The sequence below is a fragment of the Aquarana catesbeiana genome, linkage group LG06, assembly GCF_042186555.1.
Source record: "Aquarana catesbeiana isolate 2022-GZ linkage group LG06, ASM4218655v1, whole genome shotgun sequence".
Classification (NCBI taxonomy): domain Eukaryota; kingdom Metazoa; phylum Chordata; class Amphibia; order Anura; family Ranidae; genus Aquarana; species Aquarana catesbeiana.
In genome coordinates this window covers 32,033,743-32,061,736 of record NC_133329.1, presented here as the reverse complement: position 1 = coordinate 32,061,736, position 27,994 = coordinate 32,033,743, and the positions used below count along the sequence as shown (strand labels likewise).

General features: G+C 43.6%; 1 protein-coding gene across 3 annotated transcripts in view; it reads right to left on the bottom strand.

Moving 5' to 3' along the window:
- Positions 1-23,643, bottom strand: part of LOC141148265 (RING finger protein 112-like) — a 50,648-nt gene extending 27,005 nt beyond the window's left edge. For 2 of the 3 annotated variants that reach the window (XM_073635533.1, XM_073635535.1), the window contains exons 1-5: positions 23,533-23,639; positions 16,615-16,897; positions 8,560-8,754; positions 5,639-5,776; positions 38-142 (exon numbers count right to left, since the gene is read on the bottom strand). In XM_073635533.1, the coding sequence (XP_073491634.1) occupies positions 38-142; positions 5,639-5,776; positions 8,560-8,754; positions 16,615-16,897; positions 23,533-23,555 (744 nt within the window). In that variant the 5' untranslated portion in view covers positions 23,556-23,639. Of the gene's footprint in view, positions 1-37; positions 143-5,638; positions 5,777-8,559; positions 8,755-16,614; positions 16,898-19,824; positions 19,924-23,532 lie in introns of all 3 variants that reach the window. The other variant, XM_073635534.1, reaches the window with a different exon arrangement.
- Between the last annotated feature and the right edge of the window lie 4,351 nt (positions 23,644-27,994).

The following is a 27,994-nucleotide window of genomic DNA, read 5'->3' as shown; positions in this document are numbered from 1 at the left end:
ATTTAATATAAAATGGTAGAATCCTAGAATTTAATACCAGATGTGAGCTGAGTAGCATTGACAGTGCAGAAAGTTTAAGGCAGGTCTGCAGGTCACCAGCGATATCCAGCGAGCCCTCCGTGTCCAGGACAAATACCGCCATCTGTGAGGAGAAGGTAAATGGTCACCAAAGCAATCAATGAGCCAATCTCAAAGGACACTCCTTGGGTTATATCATACCTTGAATAGGTGGTTTGACTGAGAAAATACATACTGTACATCTATCATGTCTAATCTTACTTAATAAATTGGTGAATGGGGATTTTAATTTGACCAACATTTTTGTGCGATGTATCTGAATATTCTTATTTATCCAGATCATGGTATAGCTGTTGTTAGTACTTAGTTATATTAAACTGGACTTCTTCTGTGATACGCAAGAAATGTTACCACTGATCCAAGTGGCTTCCTCAGTTCTAGCGATTATCAGGAACATACCCCGGCATTTATACAGTTATCTAGATTGATAAAGAAAAATCATTATCATGTGTTTTACTAACTAATAACAATAGAAAGAATAAGGCCAGTGTTAAGTGCCAATTACGCACGTTTTGGTTCATTTGTTAGAAGAAATATTGTGTTCTCTGGGCACTTCTCATGTCTTGTTATGGAACATAGAGACAGTTTTCTTGCTCTTAAATACAATAAAATGGAAAAATTTCCCCAGGGGTTTTTTTTTTTAGGTAGCAAAGAGTTTATAAGAGGACAATTGAGTAAAAAGCTTTAATTGGGTCAGGAAATAAATTATAAATTCAAATATAAAATAAATTTAAAATACAAGCTCTGGTTAGCGACACAAACAACAACATAAAACATCACTCATGGCAAAAAGTACCCCAAGGAAAACATTGTTTGCCAATTACATTTACAGCATAGTTATCCACATGAATACCCCAGTGCATTTCAACCCTTTCCATTTCTGGTCTTCTTCAGGGGAATTTTTATTCTAGGGAAATATATCAAAAAATTCTAATTTAGGCATTCAATTCTATACAAAACATTGTTAAACATTTCAAATTGTGCAAACGTAATATCTCCATATACATAGAGGTATATTTACCATTTAGTGGATGAAAGAGTGAGAATGTATCGCACAAACCAGATTGCTAAAAACATTTGCGTTCAGTCATCCCATCGTCTCCGCACGTCCCCTTTGCGCCCTCCAGGTGAAACCACAGTCCACCGGTCTTACAAGGGGCCACGCTCTTGGACCTGGAGAGGGGGACGGAGGGGAAAGCACCTGCAATTGGATATTCAAAAATCTCAATAAATAATCGGCAGGTATTCTGTGAGTGTTCAGTACTGCTTTGCGACTCCAGACTGGCTGGTACTAAAGCAAATAATAAATTCATGTTAATTAGAATTACCTATTTATATTATTTCATAGTTTATTCATTTATTGGGTTAATTTATAGATTGGTTTTTATTGGCATTAATAAAATAAATTAGAATGAAATGAAAAATTTGGTATTATTACCTAATTAATCAAATTGTAAAGTGAGTGTGAATAAAGTGAGGTGGTGTGTGTGATGGTAAGATGATTAAAGGTATAGGAATATGATTTGAACGTGATACAAGACACTGAAAAACTAGTGTTGAAAAAAATAATAAATACTAAAAATTATAAAAGACTTAATGGTGAACATTTAGTGCCTTTGCTAGTGTGAAAAGCTCCGTGTTGGTGAACTAAAGTGAGGTGTGGAGTGTCAAACAGACAAAGAGTGTATGACAATGATAATGAATATTCAAAGTGTTAGAGGGTAAAGCCATGTCTATATTGCATTAAAATGTCAGTATATTAATTAGTTTGTAAAAAAACCCAAAATGGAAATATAAGTAAATGAGATATTCAGTAGGGTACAGATATCAGCCAGTCTGGTGTGTTCCAACGCTGCACTTACTTGGTACTCCAATCCTTCTTGTGTATGTTAACAGCATTCCAGAGATCACCTCAAGATCATCTGGGAGCTGCAAGTTTATATAGTATCTACGTTGTTTGCCCATTGCTTGCAGGTGCTTGTCTCCTCCCCACCCCCCCTCATACCAGTCCCCGCCGCCATAATTGCGGCATCCGCGTAATTGCAGAATTCGCATCACCTCCGACGTAACTGCGTGACGTCATTGCACGTGAGGTCATTGACAGACCAGTGGTGATCAACGGACGCCGCCGGCATGAAGGAGGCTCCCTCGGGTGGCCCTAATGAAAAGGGCTCAACTGTGGGAAACACAAATTGGGGACAATCGCAAAATTATGTGCGTCTCCCCACCGTGCCGGGAAGCCAGATGGAAAGAAAGCACCTACCCAGTGCCGCAGGGCTGGACGTAGCGGTACATACGGGATATTCACTGAAAAGGAAAACATCGTATTACAAAACGTACAAAATTTGATACAAACTATTTTTATAGTTTGTTTTGTCTAATCATATATTATATTAACTGTAGTTTTCTTTATTAGAAGAGCTGAAGACATATTTGGTTCAACCAATTTGATGAAAAAAGAGGAGGGAAATGCCGGGGCTTACGCCTTCCGGAACGCTGAGGGGACCACGCGGATACCGCAATTACGGTGGAGGGGACTGGTATAAAGGGGGTGGGGAGGAGACAAACACCTGCAAGCAATGGGCAAACAACGTAGATACTATATAAACTTGCAGCTCCCAGATGATCTTGAGGTGATCTCTGGAATGCTGCTAACATACACAAGAAGGATTGGAGTACCAAGTAAGTGCAGCATTGGAACACACCAGACTGGCTGATATCTGTACCCTACTGAATATCTCATTTACTTATATTTCCCATTTCGGGGTTTTTTACAAACTAATTAATATACTGACATTTTAATGCAATATAGACATGGCTTTACCCTCTAACACTTTGAATATTCGTTATCATTGTCATACACTCTTTGTCTGTTTGACACTCCACACCTCACTTTAGTTCACCAACACAGGGCTTTTCTCACTAGCAAATGTTCACCATTAGGTCTTTTATTATTTTTAGTATTTATTTTTTCCAACACTAGTTTTTCAGTGTCTTGTATCACGTTCAAATCATATTCCTATACCTTTATTCATCTTACCATCACACACACCACCTCACTTTATGCACACTCACTTTACAATTTGATTAGGTAATAATACCAAATTTTTCATTTCATTCTAATTTATTTTATTAATGCCATTAAAAACCAATCTATAAATTAACCCAATAAATGAATAAACTATGAAATAATATAAATAGGTAATTCTAATTAAGATTAATTTAATATTTGATTTTGTACCAGCCAGTCTGGAGTCGCAAAGCAGTACTGAACACTCGCAGAATACCTGCCGATTATTTATTGAGATTTTTGAACATCCAATTGCAGGTGTTTTGCCCCCTGTCCTCCTTTCCAGGTCCAAGAGTGTGGCCCTTTGTAAGACCGGTGGACTGTGGATTCACCTGGAGGAGGCGAAGGGGACGTGCGGAGACGATGGGATCACTGAACGCAAATGTTTTTAGCAATCTGGTTTGTGCAATACATTCTCACGCTTTCATCCACTAAATGGTAAATATACCTCTATTTGCACAATTTGAAATGTTTAACAATGTTTTGTATACTGTTAAATGCCTAAATTAGAATTTTTTATTTCCCTAGAATAAAAATCCCCCTGAAGAAGACCAGAAATGAAAGGGTCGAAATTCATTGGGGTATTCATGTGGATAACTATGCTGTAAATGTAATTCGGTAAACCATGTTTTCCTTGGGGTACTTTTTGCCATGAGTGATGTTTTATGTTGTTGTCTGTGTTGCTAATCAGAGCTTGTATTTTAAATGTATTGTATATTTGAATTTATCATTTCCTGACCCAATAAAAGTTTTTTTACTCAATTATCTTCTTATAAACTCTTTGCTGCCTAAAAACCCCCCTGGGGAAATTTTTCCATTTTTTGTATACTCTTGGGTTGTGCAGCCCTGTGGACTCTCACATATGTGTTTTCCTATTCTCTTGCTCTTAAGTAAGGCAACTGGGAGTTTGGAGATCGATCAAGCTGAAAAGATGTTCTAGGATAACAGACATAAAATGTCTCTTGTAAGTAATGATGTGCATGTGCAAATTCTTAAAACTGGTTCACCCCAAATGCAGTCCAGTGCGCCTTTACTCTGCATCAAAAATGCATGCACAGTGTTTAACATGGATTCAAATGGCCCTAGTTCACACCAGTGCAGTGCATTCCAGCACAGTCAACAAAAGTAGAACTCACCAAAATACATCAAAAATGCACATGTCCTAATGAGGTGAAGAAAAAAAAAAGGAGTAAAATGCATTAAAAAAAAAAAAGTACCGAGATGCTTAAAAAAAAACACACATGCAGAAATTAATGTGGAACGCAGAAATTGTGATGTGAACTGGCCCTTAAAGATGAATTCCAGGTGTGGATATTTTTGCATAGTTATATTGGTCTGGTTCAATGTAACTATGTATATACCATACCAAGCCTATCCCTCTGGAGGCTGGTAATCTCTGTAGTAGGCACTGCTACTACAGTGATGTCTACTATCTTCCAGGTCCCATGCCATGTAGCTGCTCTGCTGATTACTGAACACAGGAGGTCACCCACTCAGCATGGGTGCCATTCAGAGAATACTTTACATTTTCTCAATAAATGCAAAGTGTTTTCTGATAGGTTGAATTGGAGAGGTGGTACAGTGATGTCTTGATCTCCACCACATCCTCAAGTGAATGATTGAATACATAAAAAAGGTTTCAGTTGGGTAGGTGCCTTCAAAGTCACTGTTCAGGACTGTAGCCTAAAAGCCTCTGTTTCTGGCCAAGTGATCAGTCCTCCTTGGTACATCCTGAGATAATCCAGTGATCCTGAGATAAGCCACTTGTAAAATTTGTATACGGAGTTGCTGTGGCCTGTAAGCAGGGGTTAGTATAACTTTTAGGGAAACCCTTCCCTTGGGTAGATGTGGTGGGTAGGGCTAGTTTACTCGCTTATAATCTAGAGCAGAACGAATTTGAGGCAGAGGGTAATGGGAAAGGCTACCCCTAGTATACTGCCATGTTAGCTTGTAGGCTTAAGAAGTGAACCCTTTGGAGAGCCCACCTATGGGGGCCTACGGTGAGGACATTGGAAGAGTTGAGTGGCCATCCTATGTTAATGTTGGACTTGCACTATGCAGAGTTAATAATGTCAGGACTAAAGAGGCAGAGGTGAAGGGTCGTTGGCCAAGAGTTGTAAATAATGTTATTGATACAGTAAAAAAAAAATCATTGAAAATCTGAACGTGTGGACATTCCTCGTTTTTTGGAGAAAGGCCTCAGGTCAGGAGAATGTGACTGATCAAAGATGGTGGAGTTTCTCCACGTTATAGGTGTGTGTGTGTACCCAATCTCATTCCTGAGCAGAGAGACAGTGGAAGGTGATCTTGGTCATCATGTTCATTGTTGTTGGAGAATTGGGGCCCTGCTAGCAGGTCTATTTGCTCAACTCTAGCTTCGCTAAAGGAAGTGATAAGCTATGATGAAGTGTAATCCCCTAATATTTTTCTATCTTTGTACATGATAAGATATCAGTCTGTATATTTTAACAGAAAATGTCTCCATCAAACCTTCTCCTCATTCCTCTCCAGGATGAAGGGTTTGCTCCAAATCCAGATCCCCTTTGTTACACTGTCAACACCACTTCTCCATTCAAACCCTGTGAGGGGCTCCTCGTCGTGCCCCAGAATGACCGGCTGCTGTCTCTCCTACAATAGGAAAATTCATCATGAGTTCAGTACACTTAATCAGTAAAAAAAAAAAAAAAACAACATAAAAAGCTCTATAAACCAGCTGTATAGGTTAAAGCTGAACTTCAGGCAGATATGAAAAGACACATAGTAAAGCATCGGTCGCATTATAAAGAAGCTGTGCTGCTTGGGCAGTAAAGCCCACTTAAAGGGCCACCGGGAGTTAAAAAGTGGTGATATGGGGGTAAAAGTAGGGCTCAGGAAGGAGAGATGAGTGATTGTCATTTTTTTGCTGCAAGGTCCACTTTAAATGAAAAAAAAGTTCTACTCCTTTGCCAATATGGGGCAGAGTTGAGTATCTCGGGATGGACAAAGACAAATCCTTTGGCAGGTAAAACATACAATATATTTCTTGTGTGTATTTAGGGTTGAAATTATTCTGCATGAAAAACTTATCTGACACACTGTCAAGTTGCAGACAAGATTTACATTAGTGATGGAAGCCCCAATTTGAGTAGATCAGAAGATTGCCTAATGCTATGGAACCAAGTAGACCAAACAATAAAAATATTGAGCAGTGGGGTTGTAGTTAAGGAAGGACTGAAAGTACTGGGAGTAGAAAATGGTAATGGTATGGATGGCATTTAGTACCAGACAGTGTAGGGCCATCAGGATATAATATGGACAGGTGTACTCACCCAGCAGTGACGGGCTCTTGGGTTATTATATGGATGAGTTTGGCCAACAGGCAGTGAAGGGCTCTCAGGATATGATATGGATGAGTTTATCAAGAAGGTAATGAGGAGCTCTCAGGATATGATACGGATAGCTTTACTCACCTGGCAGTGATGGGATCCCAAGATATGTTATGAATCACTTTACCCACCAGGTATTAAAGGCCTCTCAGGCAATAGTATGGGTGACATTTAGTGCCAGGCAGTGAGGGGCTCTCAGGAATAAGGATGAGCTTGATGTCCAGGTCAAACATAAGTTCAACTCGAACATTGGGTGTTCGCCTGCCCGTCGCAAAACAAGTTTTATGGGGTGTTAGCGGCAAATTCGAAAGCCGCGGAACACTGTTTAAAATTCTATGGAGATTAACATGAAAAATCAAAAGTGCTAATTTTAAAGGCTAATATGCAAGCTATTGTCATAAAAAGTGTTTGGGGACCTGGGTCCTGCTCCAGGGGACATGTATCAATACAAAAAAAAGTTTTTAAAACGGCCGTTTTTTCGGGAGCAGTGATTTTATTAATGCTTAAAGTGAAACATTCAACCTTCATTCCTTAAAATTTCGTACCTGGGGGGTGTCTATAGTATGCCTGTAAAGTGGCGCATGTTTCCTGTGTTTAGAACAGTCCGAGAGCAAAATTACATTTCTAAAGGAAAGAAAGTAATTTAAAAACTGATCGTGACTATAATGAATTGTTGGGTCCCGGCAATATGGATAAAACTCATTGAAAGAACGGCATGGGTTCCCCCCTCCCAGTCCATTACCAGGCCCTTTGGGTCTGGTATGAACATTAAGGGGAACCCCGAACCAAAAAAAAAAAAATTGCGTGGGGGTCCCCCCAAAGTCATTAACCAGGCCATTCAGGTCTGGTATGGATATTAAGGGGAACCCTGCACCAAATTTAAAAAAAAATGGTGTAGGGGTCCCCCCAAAATCCATATTAAGGGGATTTTAAGGGGAACCCTGCGCCAAATTTTTTTAATAAAAAATGGCGTAGGGTTCCCCCCAAAAAGCCATACCAGACCCTTATCCGAGCACGCAACCTGGCAGGATACAGGAAAAGAGGGGGGGACAAGAGAGCGCCCCCCCTCCTGAACCGTACCAGGCCACATGCCCTCAACATGGGGGGGATGGGTGCTTTGGGGCAGGGGGGCTCTACACCCCCACCTCAAAGCACCTCGCCCCCATGTTGATGGGGACAAGGGCCTCATCCCCACAACCCTTGGTGGTTGTTGGGGGTCTGTGGGTGGGGGGCTATTCAGAATCTGGAAGCCCCCTTTAACAAGGAGACCCCAGATCCTGGCCATCAACATGGGGGCAAGGTGCTTTGGAGGTCAAACCCTGAAGCATCATCCCCATGTTGAGAGCATGTGGCCTGGTACGGTTCAGGAGGGGGGGTGCTCTTGTCCCCCCTCTTTTCCTGTGGCCTGCCAGGATGTGTGCTTGGATAAGGGTCTGGTATGGATTTTTGGGGGGAACCCTACGCCTTTTTTTTTAATTTGGTTCGGGTTTCCCCTTAATATTCATACCAGACCCAAAGGGCTTGGTAATGGACTGGGGAGAACCCATGCCATTTTATTCAATAAGTTTTATCCATATTGCTGAGACCCAACAATTCATTATAGCCGCAAACAGTTTTAAATGACTTTATTTCCTTTAGAATTGTCATTTTGCTGCAGGGACTGTTCTAAACGCGGGAAAAATGCGCCACTTTACAGGCATACTATAGACACCCCCAGGTACGAAATTTAAAGGAATATTTCACTTTTATTGTTTCACTTTAAGCATTAATAAAATCACTGCTCCCGAAAAAATGGCCGTTTTTAAAACTTCTTTTTGCATTGATACATGTCCCCTGTGGCAGGACCCAGGTCCCAAAACACTTTTTATGACAATAACTTGCATATAAGCCTTTAAAATGAGCACTTTTGATTTTTCATGTTCGTGTCCCATAGATTTTAATGGGGTTCGCGTGTTCGAACAAATTTTTTGCCTGTTCTGGTGCGAACCGAACCGGGGGTGTTCGGCTCATCCTTACTCAGGATATGATATGGATAGCTTTACTCACCAGACAGTGAAGGGCTCTCAGGATAAAATTCAGTAGGGTGGACTTTCCTTTCCGCTTCTCTCCAATCACACAGATAAGGCACAGGGGGTATTCCGACACCTCTGCGTCCAAGAAGCATCTCTGTGCCACCGACTCATTAAGTTGCAATCTTTCATCATTATCTGTATACACCAGGTGAAGGGCTGAAGTTGAAATCTAATAAGATAAAAAAAAAGTCACCAGTAAAATGGGGCTGTTCCTTTCTTATGGAGACTGCTCAGGTGGTAAGTCCAGATCCTTCTGTGAGTCACAGTAATGCCCCGTACACGCGGTCGGATTTTCCAATGGAAAATGTGTGATAGGACCTTGTCGGAAATTTCGACCGTGTGTAGGCTCCATCACACATTTTCCAACGGATTTTCCGACACACAAAGTTTGAGAGCAGGCTATAAAATTTTCCGACAACAAAATCCGTTGTCGGAATTTCCGATTGTGTGTACACAAATCCGAAGCACAAAGTGCCACGCATGCTCAGAATAAATAAAGAGATGAAAGCTATTGGCTACTGCCCCGTTTATAGTCCCAATGTACGTGTTTTACGTCACCGCGTTCAGAATGATCGGATTTTCCGACAACTTTGTGTGACCGTGTGTATGAAAGACAAGTTTGAGCCAACATACGTCGGAAAAAATCCTACGATTTTGTTGTCGGAATATCCGATCAATGTCCGACCGTGTGTACGGGGCATAAGGCACCATTTAAGTCAAGTCTTAAAAGTAGAGCTAATTCTAATTGGATAGTGTATAGTTTGTTAAGGCACGGTGTACCAAATAATTGTAATTCTATAAAATACTGGTTTTACCTTTTTTTTTTTGTTACCCTTTATTCCCATCCCAGTGTCACTGACCTCTTGCAGTCCTGTTCAACTACTTCCTTTCCACACACACTCACTCCAGCATCAGCTGCACATTATTGCTCTAGGATAGTGATGGCCAACCTTGGCACCCCAGATGTGTTGGAGCTTCATTTCCCATGATGCTCATGCACTCTGCAGTGTAGGTGAGCATCATGGGAAATGTAGTTCCAAAACATCTGGGGTGCCAAGGTTTGCCATCACTGCTCTAGGATGTCTTCCTTACAGTGGCAACAGTGGACAATGCCTGAGCAATGTGTGTCAGCATAGCCAGGGGAACATGTGAAAGTGAAAAAACAGGAGCACTATTGAAAATTGTCACCCCATAACAGGCAGTGCTTGAATAAGGACCTTCAGGGCTGGAATTAATTGAACGAAAACTGCAGATTTAAAAAGACTGCTTTTGAAATGACTTTAACATATGTAAGCCACATATGCAAGTGTATTCAAAGGACTTACTAGTAAAAAAAAATGTCTTGTAGTACATTAAAGAACAGAGGAGCTTTAGTCTTAAACCACAGGTTATATGCAGCTACTTTCAGGTAATTGCAAGTAAGAATTCTGAAGGTCTACTGAAGCCAGAAAATTTCCTAGAAGGAGAAAGGCAATGGCTGACTCAATACAAAACTTTTGAACCCTGAGGAACAAATTAAGAGTCTTCAGGCCCAGAATGGTCCAAAAATCCTCCATTTGGCTTGGGAACTGTGCACAGAAACCCCAAAAGTGTTCCTCATTCAGAAGGGTCTCTGTAATTTTGCCTTTTGAGAGTACTCCAAGCTTGATCCAGACTAGACTGGAGGAAAGACAAGATGTGTCTGACAGTACTTCCTAGCATGAAATTTCCTGGTCTCCCACCACGCAAAATAGGCTTTCCAAATGTGATGGTAGACTAGACTGTTGCAAAATTTACAAATCACCATCCCTTAGGACCTGGGCTTCAACAGCCAAGTCATTAAAGATAGTGACCGAGAAGCAGGGTCTTGGACTGGCCCTTGGGACAGAAGGTCCAGACCATTATTAGGAAGGGCTCACGGAGAGTCTGCCAGTAGTCTGAATAGGTCTAAGTACCACACCCTCTTAAATCAGTTTGGTGTGATGGGAATCACCATAATGCTTTCCATCATGATCCTGACATACAAATGAGGGAGCATCTGCAGAGATGGAAAGGCATAGATCAGATGTAACCAATCCCACTGAGTCCACTGTGAAGGCCATGGGGTCCAAGTCATTAAAGATAGTGACCGAGAAGCAGGGTCTTGGACTGGCCCTTGGGACAGAAGGTCCAGACCATTATTAGGAAGGGCTCACGGAGAGTCTGCCAGTAGTCTGAATAGGTCTAAGTACCACACCCTCTTGAATCAGTTTGGTGTGATGGGAATCACCATAATGCTTTCCATCATGATCCTGACATACAAATGAGTTTAATTAGGATATGGTGCACTACCACATACGAGTGTAAAAGTAAATTTATACCCGGTTCACCACATCCCGATAATACATTGCAAAAAATAATAAAAAGGAGGGAACCCTGGGATGGTACGGGTGAAGGGGTAGGGAGTAATGAATGGGTAAACCTGAGTAGCCAAAAATGTATTTGTATTCTTGAATATCTCAACGTCCAGAAAGGTAATTGAGGTATGGTCATACGTCATAGTAAACTTTAAGTTAAATTTGTTACAATTGAGTATGGTTAAAAAATCATGAAGTGAATTAACTGGTCCCTCCCACAAGATGAGGATGTCATCGATGTACCTGCGCCACATGGTGATATGGCGCAGGTACATCGAGAGATCCCCATCGTTGAACAAGGTCTTTTCCCATTCCCCCAGGTACAGATTGGCGTAGCCAGGGGCACAGCAAGTGCCCATGGCCACGCCCTGTACCTGGAGGAAGTATTGTCCATGAAAACAAAGACATTGTGTTGAAGGATGTAGTCCAATGACTGTAATATAAAGTCATTGAATGCTTTCTCAGAAGGGATAGTTTGTGACAGAATCCGTTGAATACACGCTAAGCCTGTGCTATGCGGTATAGAGCTATACAATGTTTCAACATCGATAGAGACCAAGATCGTATGGTCAGATACTTGGATACTTGGACGTCTGACGTCACCGCGCCCATTGACGCGATGTACGCCGGACGCCGTCGCGCCGGGGGAACAACTTCCCGGTGCACATTACCTCCTCTGCTGACACTGTTCAGCGGAGGGGCAATGACGTCGGGTCCCACCCGCACCTGGCTTTATTATTTACAATTGTCAGTAACACACATTCCCCGCCCAACACAGGTGTAACTATTCCTTCCCCATCTGATCCTTTTTAAAAAACCTCCAAATGCAAACACATTTGTGCTGCATACCCAGGTTAGACTTCTGGGAGGAGGTCGTGGCCCCATATACTCTACAATTTGTAAGTAAGCATTATTTCTAACATCATTTTAAACACCGAATAAGCCATGCAATGTCATCTTTTTGCCTTTGCCATGATTATATAGAGTTCTGTGTATTGGGTATGCCCCCATTTAACTCACTTTACCCATATTAAAGATTTGGCTGGATGCTGTATATTATAGGACATGGCTGTCAGGGGTAAACGTGCCGATATTGGCTCTAGACACCCATTATCTTTACATGTCTACTTAGGTACTATATATTACATCAATATATATATGCTGCACATTTAACACTTATCTTCGTATAGATTTCTGTTCAATTTATGAACCTCTGACATCTATACTTCAATATTATATTTCTTATATGTAGGGATGTACATTCCCCTTCTGTATTGGTTGTTCCTCGTGGACGCTGGTGGTTTGACGTGCTTCACCGTATCTGTATGGCGTCAATTACCTCTCCTTGACATACATCAGAAAATCTCCACACCACCTTTGAGTCCAGGCCTCCATTATATATAAATTTACATATGGCCTCCCTTACCCGAATATGCGATGAAATTGATATCATGGTGATGATGACCTGAAGTACCATTCAGCAGACTGTCAGACCATAGTCCGTTGCTCTGTATGCAGCTAATTGTTTGAACGAGTAAGTCCCCATAATGCTCTATACTACTTTGAATTTCTGGTGTATCTTGAGCTTTTATTTTTATTCATCTTCTCACATCTTCATAATTTTTCATTTCCTATCCTCATTTCAATTTATTTCTTACTCCATATATATTTTCTTTCTTTGCCTCCAATAACTCTGCTCTTTATACCCTTTACACCTATGATATACACTTATGATATGTATGTACATATGTGTATATATATATATATATATATATATATATATATATATATATATATATATATACTAATGACTGGTATGTTTTATTAATATACTTCCCCCAGATCATACAAAAAATCCTTACAGGAAAGCCCTGAAGAAGGAACTGAATTTTTATTCTTATCCGAAACATGTTGGGCTCCTATGTACCACATATATGTATGCTTTCTCTTACCAGTATGCACATTTGTGTGGTTTAGATATTTTGTATGTATTGTTCATTATTTTATAACCATTTTTGTATATTCCAATAAAGTATTTTTTTTTACTATTTCTGGGCATCTCTCATACCAATCACACCATTTAGTACGTCCCTTTTTTTCCCTCTACTCAGGTTTACCCATTCATTACTCCCTACCCCTTCACCCGTACCATCCCAGGGTTCCCTCCTTTTTATTATTTTTTGACATACAAATGAGGGAGCATCTGCAGAGATGGAAAGGCATAGATCAGATGTAACCAATCCCACTGAGTCCACTGTGAAGGCCATGGGGTCCCTGGACCTAGCGACAAACCTGTCCAGTTTGTTGGTGAATCTGGACACTGGAAGATCCATATACAATGTCCTCCACCTGTGGTAAAGGGCTTGAAACACCTCCAGTTGAACATCTCATTCCCTGGATTCAGATGCTGATGACTGAAAAATTCAACCTCCAATTTTTCATGCCTGGAATATGGAGAGGCAGACAGGTCCAGAATATGCAATTCTGTCCACAAGAGGATCAAGTCTGTTTCCTTTTGAGTGGCGCAACTTCTAGCAACTCCCTTCTGATTGATGTAGGCCACAGTCATGGCATTGCCTAAGTGGATTCTTGTCAGGTGGCCTCACAACGGAGGGGTCCAGCATTGAAGAGACAACTGTCAAGCATTGAAAGGACTTCCCATACTGATGGGAAGATGAGCTTCCCCCAATGACCACGTCCCCTGCTCCGAGAAGGCATCCAGGACTCCTCCCCCAGCCTGGCATCTATCACGAGAATGCTCCACATCTTTGGTTGAAAGTGTTTCCCCAATTCCAGTGCCAAGTTAGAAATCCACCACGCCAGGGAGAGTCTGGCCTTGTAGGTGAGATGCACAGGGTGGTGCAATGACCAAAATGGTTTATCTCACAATGCCAGAATGTTAAGTTGCAATTACCTGGAGTGAATAGGCATACAGCACTGCCTTCAAGGGCATAAAGAACCAGGTTAAGGCCAAAGCTTCTCATGCAGGCACAAATTTTAAGGTCGAACCTGAACCCGAAGAAACCAAGCACGAGAGTGGGGGAACAGAAGTTTGTTCCAAGGTAGGAAGATTCTGAACAGGACCAAAAGGATGGAGGTAATGACTGACCTGGCCGATCCAATGCGAAATGTTTGAATTTGCAAAAACAAATGAAGAGTCTTCAGTTCCAGAATGGGCCAAACTGCTCCATTTGGCTCAGGAGCTGTTCACAGGTTCAATCAGAAACCCTGAAATCATTCCTCATTTGGAGATGGAAAGAACAAGATCTGCCCATCTTTACTGAGAGAGAGTCAAATTTAGGAGCATGGAACAGGGAGCAAAGTCTAAAACTCCAGTTTGTAGCACCAGAGAAATTATACTATGGATTCAGACATCTTATCGCGATCAGAAATTCAGCCAGCAAAAGACCGATGAGAGCTTTTGGTCGGAAAATGCGACTGTGTGCATGCTCCATCAAACTTTTGCTGGCCGAATTCCAGCCAGCAAAAGATCGGGAGCATGTTCTCAATTTTTTGGTCGTAAAAAGTTCCTATCCGAAAATGCGATCATCTGTAGCAATTCCGACTCGCGAACTTCATTTTCTCGGCTTGTTGTAGTGTTGTACGTCACCGTGTTCTTGACGGTCAAAAGTTCAGCAAACTTTTGCGTGACCGTGTGTATGCAAGGCAAGCTTGAGCGGAATCCCGTCGGAAAAGCCATCATATCTTTTTCCGACCAAAATCCCGATCGTGTGTACGCGGCATTAGATTTCCTGAAAACAGAAGGGCAAAAAGCAGACAGACATCTGACAAGTGAGGGTGGCCGATATCTGACAGCAGGGCTTGGAGTCATAGGTAGTTGGCTTGGAGAACCATCTCTTCTGATGAAAATCGTAGTGACACCTATGTGGGTGACACTGATTCCGGGGCATGACCTGGACACAGCATCATCGTGACTGAGATTTTAGATGCGGAACTGTACTGACAAATCCAGGACAGTTGGCATCCTTGCTGTCTGTGTCCCTGTTGGGTAATATGCCAAGGGGGACACATGTTCTAGTGACTACTGTCTAAGATGGGTGTTTTATTCACTTTGAGGGAACTTCCATCAATGCACTGTTCCATCTCCAGGACAGGAAATGAAGGCTAATCTCCCCAACAAGACAGGGGTGGTAAAAAATAAAATGGCATGAGTCTTAACCCGTCGCTACTCTAAAACTAAAAAGTTTTGCCTTTACATAAACTGAGTGGGTTTGTTGGGGTAGCCGAACACTTGTCTGGCACTCTTAGCAAGGAAAAGCATTTAGGCTATGGTGAGAAGTTTTGGGGGCTCAAAGTATACCTGTTATTGGAACTGAATGTTATATTGATAGGGTTGATTTAGCTTATGTTTAATGCTATTTTTTAATAAAGAGAGGAACATCTGGGGACACATCTCAATGTCCAAAGTTTTTTAAACTTTGTTAGTAAAGGACAGTTGTCTCCAAACTGCGGCCTGCGGGCAGGATGTGGTCGTTTTTTTTGCACTTATCTGGTCTTTGAGGCACCGTTACTTCCACTAACACCAATGACGGGACACTGTTCCTTCCACCAGCACAAATAATGGTTACCTATATCTGCCACTTACACCAATGATTGGGTAGCATTCTTATCAATGACCTTAATAATGGGGCACCATTTCTCCCTTGAATACCGATAATAAGGTGCCATTCCTTTCACTGATACCAACAAAGGGGCACTATTACTCCCACTGACACCAATGATGGGGCACTATTCCTTCCACTGACACCAAAATGGGGCACTATTCCCTCCACTGACATCAATGAAGAGGCACTATTCCTGCCACTGAGACCAATAATGGGGCATTATTGCTATAACTGAGACTAATGATGGGGTACTATTCCTCTAACTGAGACCAATGATGGGGCACTATTCCTCTAACTGAGACAAATGATAGGGCACTATTCCTCCCACTGAGACCACTGATGGGGCACTATTCCTCTAACTGAGACCACTACTGGGGCACTATTCCTCGCACTGAGACCATTGACGGGGCAAAATTCTTCCCACTGACACTGGGGCATTTTCTACTCCCACTGGCCAGAGCCTGGACCTCCTAAAGCCTGAAGGACAGTAAACTGGCCCTTTGTTTAAAAGGTTGGAGACCCCTAGTTTAGAACAAGCAACATGAAGCCCCACCTGGAACCTCCTCCTCTGTTGCATTTCACCCAACTGGACCTATTTGTAACAATACATTCTTCACAATTAGGTCTCGTTGTGTGAAACGTGTTAGAAGAAGTACTGTGTTGCTTGTCCTGGACTAATAAAGTTATATAGGCACTGGACTTTACACTGTACCACCTGTTTTTTTTTTTTTTTTTGGTGTACCGCTGGATGTTTGCACCTGATCAGCCAAACGATTGATTCACTATAGAGGACTTGGAAGTAGGTTGAAAGCTTTATTTAGGTTTGTTAATAAAGCCCTATCATTACTTCTTCCAAATAAATTAGAGTATGTGTGAGGGTAAGATTACAGTTGTTATGGGATTTGAAATACATACGCTGCTTGATCCTTCAATCAAGAAGGATCGCGTTTGAATTTACAACTCCTGCCCTGATAGGAACATTTCTTTTCTGGTATACACCCTATATAGTAGAATTTTCCACTCTCTCACCTCTCTGCTCTGCTCTTCCTTGATGGCCAGTTGGACCTTGGTCACCACGTTCTTCAGCCTGTAGTCAGGGATGAGCTGGTTTTTGGGGCAGATTTTCCTGCACTCTGGGCAGCGGTAATCAAGCAGCTCCGGGGCGTCCCAACATTTGGTTATACAGCTTTTGCAGAAGGTATGACCACAGGTGATGGAGACCGGATCCGAGAGCTCACCAAGACAAATGGAACAAAAAATATCTTCTTCTAACTTGTAAAATTTAGCAGCGCCTTCCCGAGGCATGGTACTCCTGGCAGAAATAAAACAAATGTTAGCTCTAAACAGAGAAGACAGAGCATGTTCAGTCTGATATCCATAGAGAGCTGGGAATGTTCATAGAAGATCAAATGTCATAAAATACAAGAAGATAACTGCAAACTGGGAACAGGGCAGGACCTTGTACATAGCAGGTTTCTCATTATACTGTATAAAAAACACGCTAAAGAACTTATCAGGTACAGCAAATAAGGGGAGGACCAGACAAAGAACAGGAAGAATGTAAACACGTGTAGTTACTTCAGCAGAGGGGAGAACATTGGAGGTGTAGCGTCACATATGGCGACCCATCACATTTGACTACCCGCTGGACTGCGCATGCGCGATGACGCCATATGCGTTTCAACACTGTGGCGGTCTGCGCTTGCGCAGAATTTTGTGGCCACACCCCTGAGTCCAGGTTCAAGCCCCACCATCCAAGTGGACATAGAGTTAGATTATAATTATGCCGAGCGAAGCAAGGCCGTGCCCGAAGCGTGGCGAGCCCGCGAGGGGCCCTGTGGCAAAGTGGTCTTACAACAGTGTTGGAACGCATATGGCGGCGTCACGCATGCGCACTCCAGTGGGTAGCAAAATGTGATGGGTAGCCGAATGTGACGTGACAGAGGCTCAGTGTCCTCTGTACAACACTCTTGTCAGAGCTATATAAATGTATAATAATAGTGACACTGTGGAGGGACATTAGAGTGTAAGCTCCTTTGGTACAAAGACTGATATGACTGGCTCAGTGTTCTCTGTACAGCTCTGTGGTATATGTCAGAGCTATACAAATGTATAACAATAATAATAATAATAATAATAATAATAATAATAATAATAATAGTGTGTGACTCTGAGGGGGGTTGGCATTGGAGTATACATCTTTTTAATTAAAAAAATCATACAAACATGCAGTTCATTAATAAAAACATATTTACATAAAAATAAACAAAAACTAAACAAAAACAAGCGTGCTTACATCAGCAAGTAAAGAAAAATGTTTCCTGACAAGATAACATACTTTAATGACAACAAAAAAGAGACTACGAACCCCGAACCTCAACTTAACGTGGTGTTCCACCCTAAAAAAAAAGTCATGATTGTGCCTAAAAAAAATTAAAAAAAAACATTTGGATATTTATTTTTTTTTACTTACCTATGGTCCCTCGTAGTCTGCCTCTTCCAGTGCCTGGGCTGGTGACATCACTTCCCCTCGGCACAGGAAAGGCTCAGCTCTGCTCCCTCCCTCCTGTCAATCATCTGGGACCCATTACAGGTCCCAGGTGACTGAGCGGCAAATCACGGCGCGCGGCGCCGCTCGCGCATGCGCAGTGGGTGCCAGGCTGTGAAGCCACAGCCCGGCGCCCACAGTTGCAATGCCGGCGCCACTGAACGGAGGGGGAGATGAGCGGGGCTTCGATCCCCCGCATCGCTGGACCCTGGGACAGGTAAGTGTCCAATTAAAAGTCAGCAGCTGCAGTATTTGTAGCTGCCGACTTTTAATTTTTTTTTTTGACTGGCCCTCCTCTTTAAACACAATCCAGGCTAAGAAACATTTTGAGATCTAATCGCCATCAGGATGCGTTTCCAACCCCCCCCCCATTAACCCCTCCACCCACATCATTCACCCCTCCCCCCATATCATTCATCCCTCCCCCCACATCATTCACCCCGACTTCCACATCATTCACCCCGACTTCCACATCTTTCACCTTGCATTCTGCACCAGCCACCCTCATTCCCTTCCCACCTCCCCCTCCACCATCATCCAATCCATCCCTCACTCCACCCCTTGGTGTCGGCCGACCTCCAGCCACACTTCTGACTTGCCAAGGAGGAGGGGTTGGCACCACCATATATTCTAATCCAGCACCCTCCACTGCCTTCAATAAACTAGGAGAAACAATAGGTGCAAACACAGACTTGACAACCACACTTTCTGACACTAACTGGGGAACCACAGACTGGGGGGACACCGACACCACAGACGGCCTCACAGACAAATTTCAGAGGTACTAGGATCCCCTGGTACAACCTCTGCCAACCCAGACTCTTCTCCATCCAGACAGAAGAATTCCTCCACTAACTCTGGCTTATTGTGCAAAGCCTCAGGGCACCAGCTATAAGGGTGACCAACCTGATCACATAGGTTACATTTAATGATGTTACAGTCCATCGCCAGATGCCCCAGTTCCTGACACAAAGAGCACTTCTGTTCTGGACATTTAGAGGAGAAATGTCCCTTGACTCCACATTTATGGCACAGCTTAGGTTGACCAGGGTAGAAGACAGTAATCCTATGTCTACCAATAAAGGCAGAGGAGGGCAAATGCTGGACCACATTCCCACACACTCTCAACCACATTGACACTGACCACCCACCCATCCAGATTCCTCTATCATCCACAATCTTTTTTAGGGGACACAACGTTTCACCAAACCTCCTCTACCAGACCCATAAATCCTCGGAGGGTGTAGACTCATTCCTAGTCAGGATAGTCACAGCCATAATCAAGTGCTGACGTGAGACAACTTCGGGGACAAGCCTCTTCCAGTCCGGCTGGCCCCTATATACAATGCTCAAATCACTCCCAAAACAGATCCAGCGACTCTGGACGCACAAATGATAAATCATATTCATAGGAACCAGCCGGACTGATGAGAGCATAAATATCCTCTGCCTTAAAACCCATGGCTAGGATCTTATCCACAACCACCCTCCTGATAGGTGGAATATCTCCTCCTTCCCACCTAAGCTGTACCACATTCCTGCGTTTAATGGAAGGTGCATTAGGTGAACCTTCCACCAGCAGCAGAATGACTTTGTCCCAACACAGCTTTAGCATAGTTCATAACTAGGACAGATGACACATTAATTGGCTGCATAGGAACCTCTGAAATTGTGTTTGGTAAATTACCCACCACTTGATCCTTCCTCCTCTCCTCCAGCCCAACAGTCCCGTTCAGCATAGTCCCAGAAGTACCACAGTTACCAGCAGTCCCGCCATCAAGTAAGGCCTTCTGTTTAGAAAAAAACACCAGCTGTTTCAGCATTCATACAGCCCTCCTGGTCTGCAGTTTCAATGTTCATGCGACATTCCTTTTTTTTTTAATCTTTATTTATATTTTATAAATACATTAAAAAAGTATTATCGACATACAGCTTAAAAAGAAAAAAGAAACAGCATTATCTACCCCATTAAACTAACCCCTTAAACTAAAGCCTATCCCCCCCCCCACCTCTCCTAACTTGCCCACTCCGAAAAAGAATATTTTTCCCCCTTTAGTACTTAACAAGTAATCTCTTCGACATATCTCCACGTCTTTTTGAAGAACCTCCACCCTTCCCATTTGTCTTTACGCTCTATCCCGTCTTCTAGTTCTACTTCAACCCCATCGGCACTCTCTATATTGCAGATTTCGTTGACACAAAAAATCCAGTCCCGTATTTTGGGGCTTTCCATTTCCTGACATCTCTTTGGTATCTGACTTTTTGCTGCATTCAATAGAATAGGAACAATAGATGACTGATATTGTGAAACTGACTCCGCTGTCCCATGGAACAGACACATCCATGGGTCTTCCACTATGTCTTTATTAGTTATGACCTTTATTAGCTGTGAGATTTTCTTCCAGAATACTTTGATGATAGGACATTCCCACCAAATGTGGGCCATTGTTACTATAACTTTACATCCTCTCCAACATTCCGCTTGGAATTTAATTATTTTGTCTGGTGTCGCATACCCCCTTGCTAAGCACTTAAAGTTTGTTTCAATCGTCTTAGTATCTACTGAGGTACTGTGCGTCATTTTCAAGAAATTTTCTAAGCTGTGTTTGCTGCATTGTGTACCCAGTTCAATTTCCCATTTCTTGATGTAGGGCGGCACAGTCAGATCATGCAACATTCCAGCTCTGCAGATTCAATGTTCATGCGACATTCCTGCTCTGCACTGTTAATGTTCATGTGGGACTCCTCACAGCCAGCAGAAACTTCTCTGTCTGGATACATGCCATCTTTTCCTGCATTCCCATGATCTTCATCTGATGGGTTGGTGCAGATACTGACTCAGGTGCAACAGATCCTGAGACAGGGGTAGTACTGGGGCCACCATGTGAAGCCACTTCTTTACCCCCCATCCATACTGTCGCCATTGCTCTGGTATCCACCCTCTGGCTGATACTGGCACAGGCACTTTCCTTCATCTGGTGAAATCTCTCCTCATTCTCACACCTTTCTCTGAACACACCGCTGCTCTCCTTCAGAGAGGCAACCAACTTCTCCTGCTTTTTCATTGGCTCTTTCAGAGACTTCAGTTTGGAGACTTCCCTCCTACTGTTTCCAGACTTACTGTGCACTGATTTCTTTTTCCTCAGATCCTCTTTTATGACAGCAAGTTTCTGTTCCTCTTTAGCAATGCAGCGAAGTCTGTTCACCACTCTTTCCTGGAGGACTGGTTCGGATTCCTCTTGCATAGGGACAGGCCCAGGATCCATTGCAGCTTGAGAACATGGAGTGCCTCTGGAGAGCCTCCACCTTATCTCCCCCCACTCACTGCATGGGGGCTGGGGGAGAAACCTGCAGGACAGGCCGAGGCTTGATGTTTCCTCCAACTGAAAGCAAAGCAGAGTGAGTCAACAGCACCACCTGGTGGAGAAGCTCCTCTGGTGCAGAGACTGATGTGACTGGCTCAGTGTTCTTTGTACAGCACTACAGTATAAGTCAGAGCTATATAAGGGGCTTTTTTTCTCAGAGAATAGGTGCAGGAACCCACACTCCCAAGTCAGCTCCCTGCCCCCAACCCATCCTCCATTCCTCAGGAAAGAGGAGTGTTGCCAAATAATAGGTGTAGTCAAGGCTCACCCCCCCAGCTCTCCACCCATTCCACAGATCACCTTCTCTCCTCTCATCCACAGTTCACCCCCCCTCCTCGGAGGTCACCTTCTCTCCTCTGGTATACAGATCCCCCGACCCCTATCCACAGTTCACTTTCTCTGGTCCACAGCTCACTCTCTCCCCCCTGTCCACAGCTCTCTCCCCCCCCTGTCCACAGGTCAAATTCTCTGGTCCACAGCTTACCCTCTCCCCCTTGTCCACAGCCCCCACCCACCATCTACAGCTCACTATCTCCCCCCCAAAGGTCACCTTCTCTCTTCTGGTCTACAGCTCCCCCGCCCCCCAACCACAGCTCACCCTCTCCCCCCTGTCCACAGCTCCCCGCCATTCACAGCTCACCTTTTTTTCTCTCATCCACAGCTCACCCTCTCCCCCCTGTCCACAGCTCTCCCCCCCATCCACCAGTCCCCTTGTCTTCTCTGGTACACAGCTCACCCTCTCCCCCCTGTCCACAGCTCTCCCCCCCATCCACCGGTCCCCTTGTCTTCTCTGGTCCACAGCTCTCCCCCCATCCACTGGTCACCTGGTCTTCTCTGGTCCACAGCTCACCCTCTCCCCCCTGTCCACAGCTCTCCCCCCATCCACCGGTCCCCTTGTCTTCTCTGGTCCACAGCTCATCATCTCCCCCTGTCCACAGCTCTCCCCCCCATCCACCGGTCCCCTTGTCTTCTCTGGTCCACAGCTCACCATCTCCCCCCTGTCCACAGCTCTCCCCCCATCCACTGGTCACCTGGTCTTCTCTGGTCCACAGCTCACCCTCCACTTCCATCTACAGGTCATCTTCTCTCCTCTCATCCACAGCTCACCCTCACCCTCCACAGTTCAACCTGTCCACCCTCCACAAGTCACCTTCTCCCCCCCATCTACAGCCCACCTAACCCACAATTCACAGCTCACCTTCTCCTCCCCCCCCCCCACATCCCACAATACACCTTAGCATGCGCCCCTCCTCCAATCCACAATTCCCCTTTTACCAATTTTCAAAATATCATCCCCCCCCTCCCCCGTTCACAGGTTATCTCCCCCTCCACATTTCACTTTTTAACGACAGCTCAACTCAAGCCACAGCTCTCAACTTCTGCATCTTTCACCTCCGCACCCCCACAGCACTCTGTACGAATCCCTCAGCCCACAGCTCTCACTTTACACGGTCTAACACCCCCCCCCCCCACATCAGAGCTGTGACCTCTGCAGAACATCCACAAGTTCTCCACAGATGTCACTCTGCATAACCAACAGGCTCAGTGTCCTCTGTACAGGAGAGATAAACAAAAGAGACCTTGGGATTGTACGGGTGAGGGGGGGAGTGGAAGTAAATTACCTAAGAAGTAAGGAGGGAAGAGGGTTTTTTTTTTTTAAAGGGATAATATGATTGGTAATACAGGTACCCAGGAGTAATAAAAAATATATATATACTTTATTAGAAATATACAAAAGAAATATTTAAAACAGTGAACAGTTCATACAAAATATATAGACCATATATATATATGGTCCACTCCCCCCCTCACCCGTACAATCCCAAGGTCTCTTTGTTTATCTCTCCAAAAATTATTGTCGGGATGTGGTGAAGGGGTATCCACTTACCTGTATGCCTCATGTTTGGCAGTGTATCAATTTTTAAAAAATTAAACTTAAGTGTCCTCTGTACAGAACTGCGGTACATGTCAAAGATATATCACTGAATGAAATTCAAGTATACACACATGAATATTTGAATCTAATAAACGTACGGTTTGTTGGTGCTGTTCCCCATGAGACTCTCCGGGGTTCCTCCTCTCTTTGTGGGATCTGCAAATAAAACTTTGTTACTGGAAGTGAAAGAAACTAAAATGAATGTTGATATTACAGAGAAATGAGACTCACGTGACTAGAAAATCAGGAACTTCTCACCGAAGGATAGAGGGGGGAAGGGAACCACAGTGCAATAATAATAAATAAATTAAAAAAATACATAACACACATTATATATATATATATATATATATATGTATATATTCAATGTAGTTAGGGAGAGCCGCACCCGGTTTGTATTTAATGCAAAGCAATCTGGTCTTCCCACCGACCATACATATAAGAAAAATGTTTGAAGGATTGCTGCACTTAAAAATTTTTTTTTCAATAATTTCAAAAATAGTTACTTAGTAAAGTGTTCAAAGATATTTCCGTTTCGGGCTCACATGCTTACCCCCTTCCTCAGATCACAACACATCTAACATCACAATCACATTCATGAGAATTTACACATTTTTCAAATAAATCACATATGGAATCAATTACGTGGTTAATTACTCATTAGTATAATTGGATTTTTCATGGGTTGATTTTTTTCAAAGCCACTGATACAGAAATGGTTAATCAAGCAGACATTCATCTCACCATTCCATCTGAAACCATCATATTGTCAAAGAAAGTATATGAATATCATGATCTAGATATCCAAAAATAATATTATTATGTATAACAAAAAAAAGAATAAGTATAAATAATTCTGAAAAGAAAAAAAAAAAGGGAGGAGGAATAAATATTCCTAATCAGTTATACAAACGAGTATAAATCTAAATCTGTGTTTAGTCCATGAAGGAATACAATTCTACTAATGAGTAATTAACCACGTAATTCATTCCATATGTGATTTATTTGAAAAATGTTTAAAATTCTCATGAATGTGATTGTGATGTTAGCTGTGTTGTGATCTGAGGAAGGGGGAAGGGGGTAAGCATGTGAGCCCGAAACGGAAATCTCTTTGAACACTTTTACTATGTAACTATTTGTGAAGTTATTGAACAAATGAAATCTTAAGTGCAGCAATACTTCAAACTTTTTTCTATATATATATCTATATAGATATATATATATATATATATATATATATATATATATATATATATATGTAGCACTAACTCTCGGTGGAGCTGCTGGTTTAAGCGGGTCTGTTAGCTTCACTTTGCTTCCCTCTGTTTCACCGGCACCGGGTCTAGGGGTTCCGTTGAGTTTACTGCTGGACGACACACGCACCAACACTGGAGTACGTTTTCAATGCTTTATTAAACAGACAAACTTTAGGAAGTAGCAGGAAAGAGGCGGAAAAGGAAACTTTCAGGAGAAACTCAAATATTTTCTTGTAGAATCTTAGAGGCAAATATCCTGGTAGAATTCAGATAATTATATGGAATGCGCTCCCCTCGTGGGACACACTCTTTGCTCGTCTGGATAGGCCTCTCTCACTGGTCTAGCAGCCAGTACGCAGCACAAATCAAAAGTCTCTGCCACAGACTTGTTTGGGGGGGGTAAATCCAAACGATCCTCTGCCACAGGATGTATCAGATTTTTCTGCAGTGAAAGTCAGTCACAGTGCCTGAACCTTTAAGCCGAACCGGCAACACTATGCTGTATAGTTACTTCTTTTGGATACGTCCTCCAGCCGAGTCACCAGGCCCCTCTATAGACCAGCTCACCGCATGATCTCTCCAAGACGGGTTCCCCCCCTGGGATCTCCTCGGTTGTCCAGTTTCGTCACACAGGACCGACAGCTCAGGACCATTCCTCCGCCGCGGTGGTAGGCCCCAGACAAGCCTCTGGACCCACCCCTGTGCCGCTGTATCATGGGCCTCCCGATCGGAGGACCACGAGGTAGCTCCTTAACGCATACCTGTCGGCCAGGAGGGCCAGCAGGTGGCTGTAAAAAAAACCCTAGAACATGGTGTCTGTCCCATAAATACCCTCTTCCCAGAATGCAACTCAGAGGACCACCTCCACCAAGCTTGTCTCCGAGACAGAGGAGCATCTATACACTTCGACACGTTGCCTTTCCAACACTGACCAGTGGTAACAGCGACACCCACCGGTCAGCACGGAAACACACACAACGTCAGCCAAGCTGGAACAGAGGCAAACGTTTACCTTCCTAACACACAATTTACTAAATTTACCTAACATGCGGTAGATTGTAAATCTACCAGCGCTACATATATATAGATACACACACATATACATATATACACACACATACACTCTTCAAAACACAATGCAAGAAGATAAACTACATCCTAATACCCACAACCCCCCCTCCCCCCCTTAAAGCGGTGCATTAGAAAAGATTGCAGGTGCGTCGTACCTTTCTCCTGAGAGTGACCCCATAAATATCCTGCCGTAAAATCATACTTCGGAATTTTCCTCTGAGAAATTTTACTATGAGGGACAGATTGGAACTTGTCAGTGGAATTGCCTCCATTTAAGTCGGTGGAAACATACTGCAAAAGTTCTGCTCCACTTTCATATATTTTTTCTGTGTTGTATTGAACTGCTTTAGGTTATTGTTGGTTTTCTGTTATGCTGACATCTAGTGGCAGTTTTAAGCCACTACACCTTGGTTTACTGTGCGATTTTGGTTTCTTCTTCTGCCCTCAACCCGCTTAGTGCTAGTTAGTTCAGCCCCAGCTAGACCCTCCCTGTCAGTTCTTTGTTCTCCCAGTCAGTGTTCGTTCTTCACAGAGATGGGAGTTAGGAAAGTTGTTATCTTCCTACACTGGAGATGGGAACGAGGGACACCTGATAGGAAAAATTACAACCCCCCCCCATGCCCGTTACACCACTTGTACCTACAGGTAAGCCTATAATAAGGCCTATAATAAGTCTTACCTGTAGGTACTGTAAATATCTCCTAAACCTGCACGGTTTAGGAGATATTTACCATATACACTTGCGCCAACGTTATTGGCGCATGCGCACTGAAGAAATGGCTTGATCGCGCCATTTCTAAAGGGCCTGTGCCGTGGCCGGCAGCATGCACGTGGGAGTGATGTCATCGTGGCTTTGGTCAATCACAGCGCCGGAGCCCGCAAACCCAGAAATAACTGGGGGGGGGAGGGGAATGTCAGCTGCAAGAGCTTTGTTCTAAGGTAAGTATTTCATAGTGAGCTAGTATGTGATGCACACTAGCTCATTATGCCTTTGTCTTGATATGACCTTGCCCCTGTAGTGGGGCCAGATCATATCAGGGTGAATATGCCACCAACTGGGGGGAGGGGAGGGTTGGGAGAATAAGGTGTGGGATGCAGCGCACTGTGCTGAACCCATGTAGTATTCATTATTCTATCCCGAGGTAAAATATGTGGTAACAGTGATATAGAAAGTAATAGGGGCCTGTGTGCAGAACCCGATGTTGGGCCCTCCTGAGCGAGAACAAGAAAGTGAGGCGTGTGAAGCGCACTGCAGTAAAAATTGGGTGTGGTTTTTACTGTGCTGAATATTGGGTGTGGTTAGGAAGAAGAGTGTCGGGGTTCAGTGCTGCAAAGTTCAGAGGTCAGAGATGTCAGTGTCATCTTAATAGCATCACAGGCCTCTGGGCAAAGTAATGCACTGGGGCCCCTATAAGGGAGATGGTGACCTTGGCAAACAGTGGGTGTGACCAAAGTATGCTACTTATTGGCTGTGGCTTTTTAGTCCGATTAGAACTTTTAGTCTGATTTTTTTTTTAATTGTTGTTACCATTTTTTAACAATAACTTATTACATGTTTTTCACAATGCTGTTGGGGGGTCTTTGTTGAGGTATTAGGGGTGAAGTCTCACTTTTGAGACAAAGAAAGGGACAGAGAAAACACATTCCCCGGTTAGGAATGAGTTGGTGCGTGGAACTAAAGGAATGTAGGGGGGCTCTGCAACGGCGTCCCTAGGGGGGGTTCTCTTCTGCCCCCTCTCTCCTTTTCTATCACACCCCTCTCTCTTTTATCCCCGTACCTCACCAGCATCCTTCTTTGCCTCTCCCACTGACTGTGCACCGGCTCGGAGCCTAAGGTTTCTCATTAAACCCTTCAGAACTAATTATTTGTCAGTGCAGCTAAAATGTTCACATGATGGAAGCTGATTGGAGGAGGAGGGAGGAAGAGAGGGAGGATGAGGAGGGAGAGAGGACGAGGGAGGGAGGAAGGGAGGACGAGGAAGGGAGGACGAGGGAGGGAGGACGAGGGAGGGAGGGAGGACGAGGGAGGGAGGGAGGGAGGGAGGAAGGGAGGACGAGGGAGGGAGGAAGGGAGGATGAGGGAGGGAGGATGAGGAGGGAAGGAGGGAGGGAGGATGAGGAGGGAAGGAGGGAGGGAGGATGAGGAGGGAGGAAGGGAAGGAGGGAGGATGAGGAGGGAGGGAGGATGATGAGGGAGGGAGGGAGGATGATGAGGAAGGAGGAGGGAGGGAGT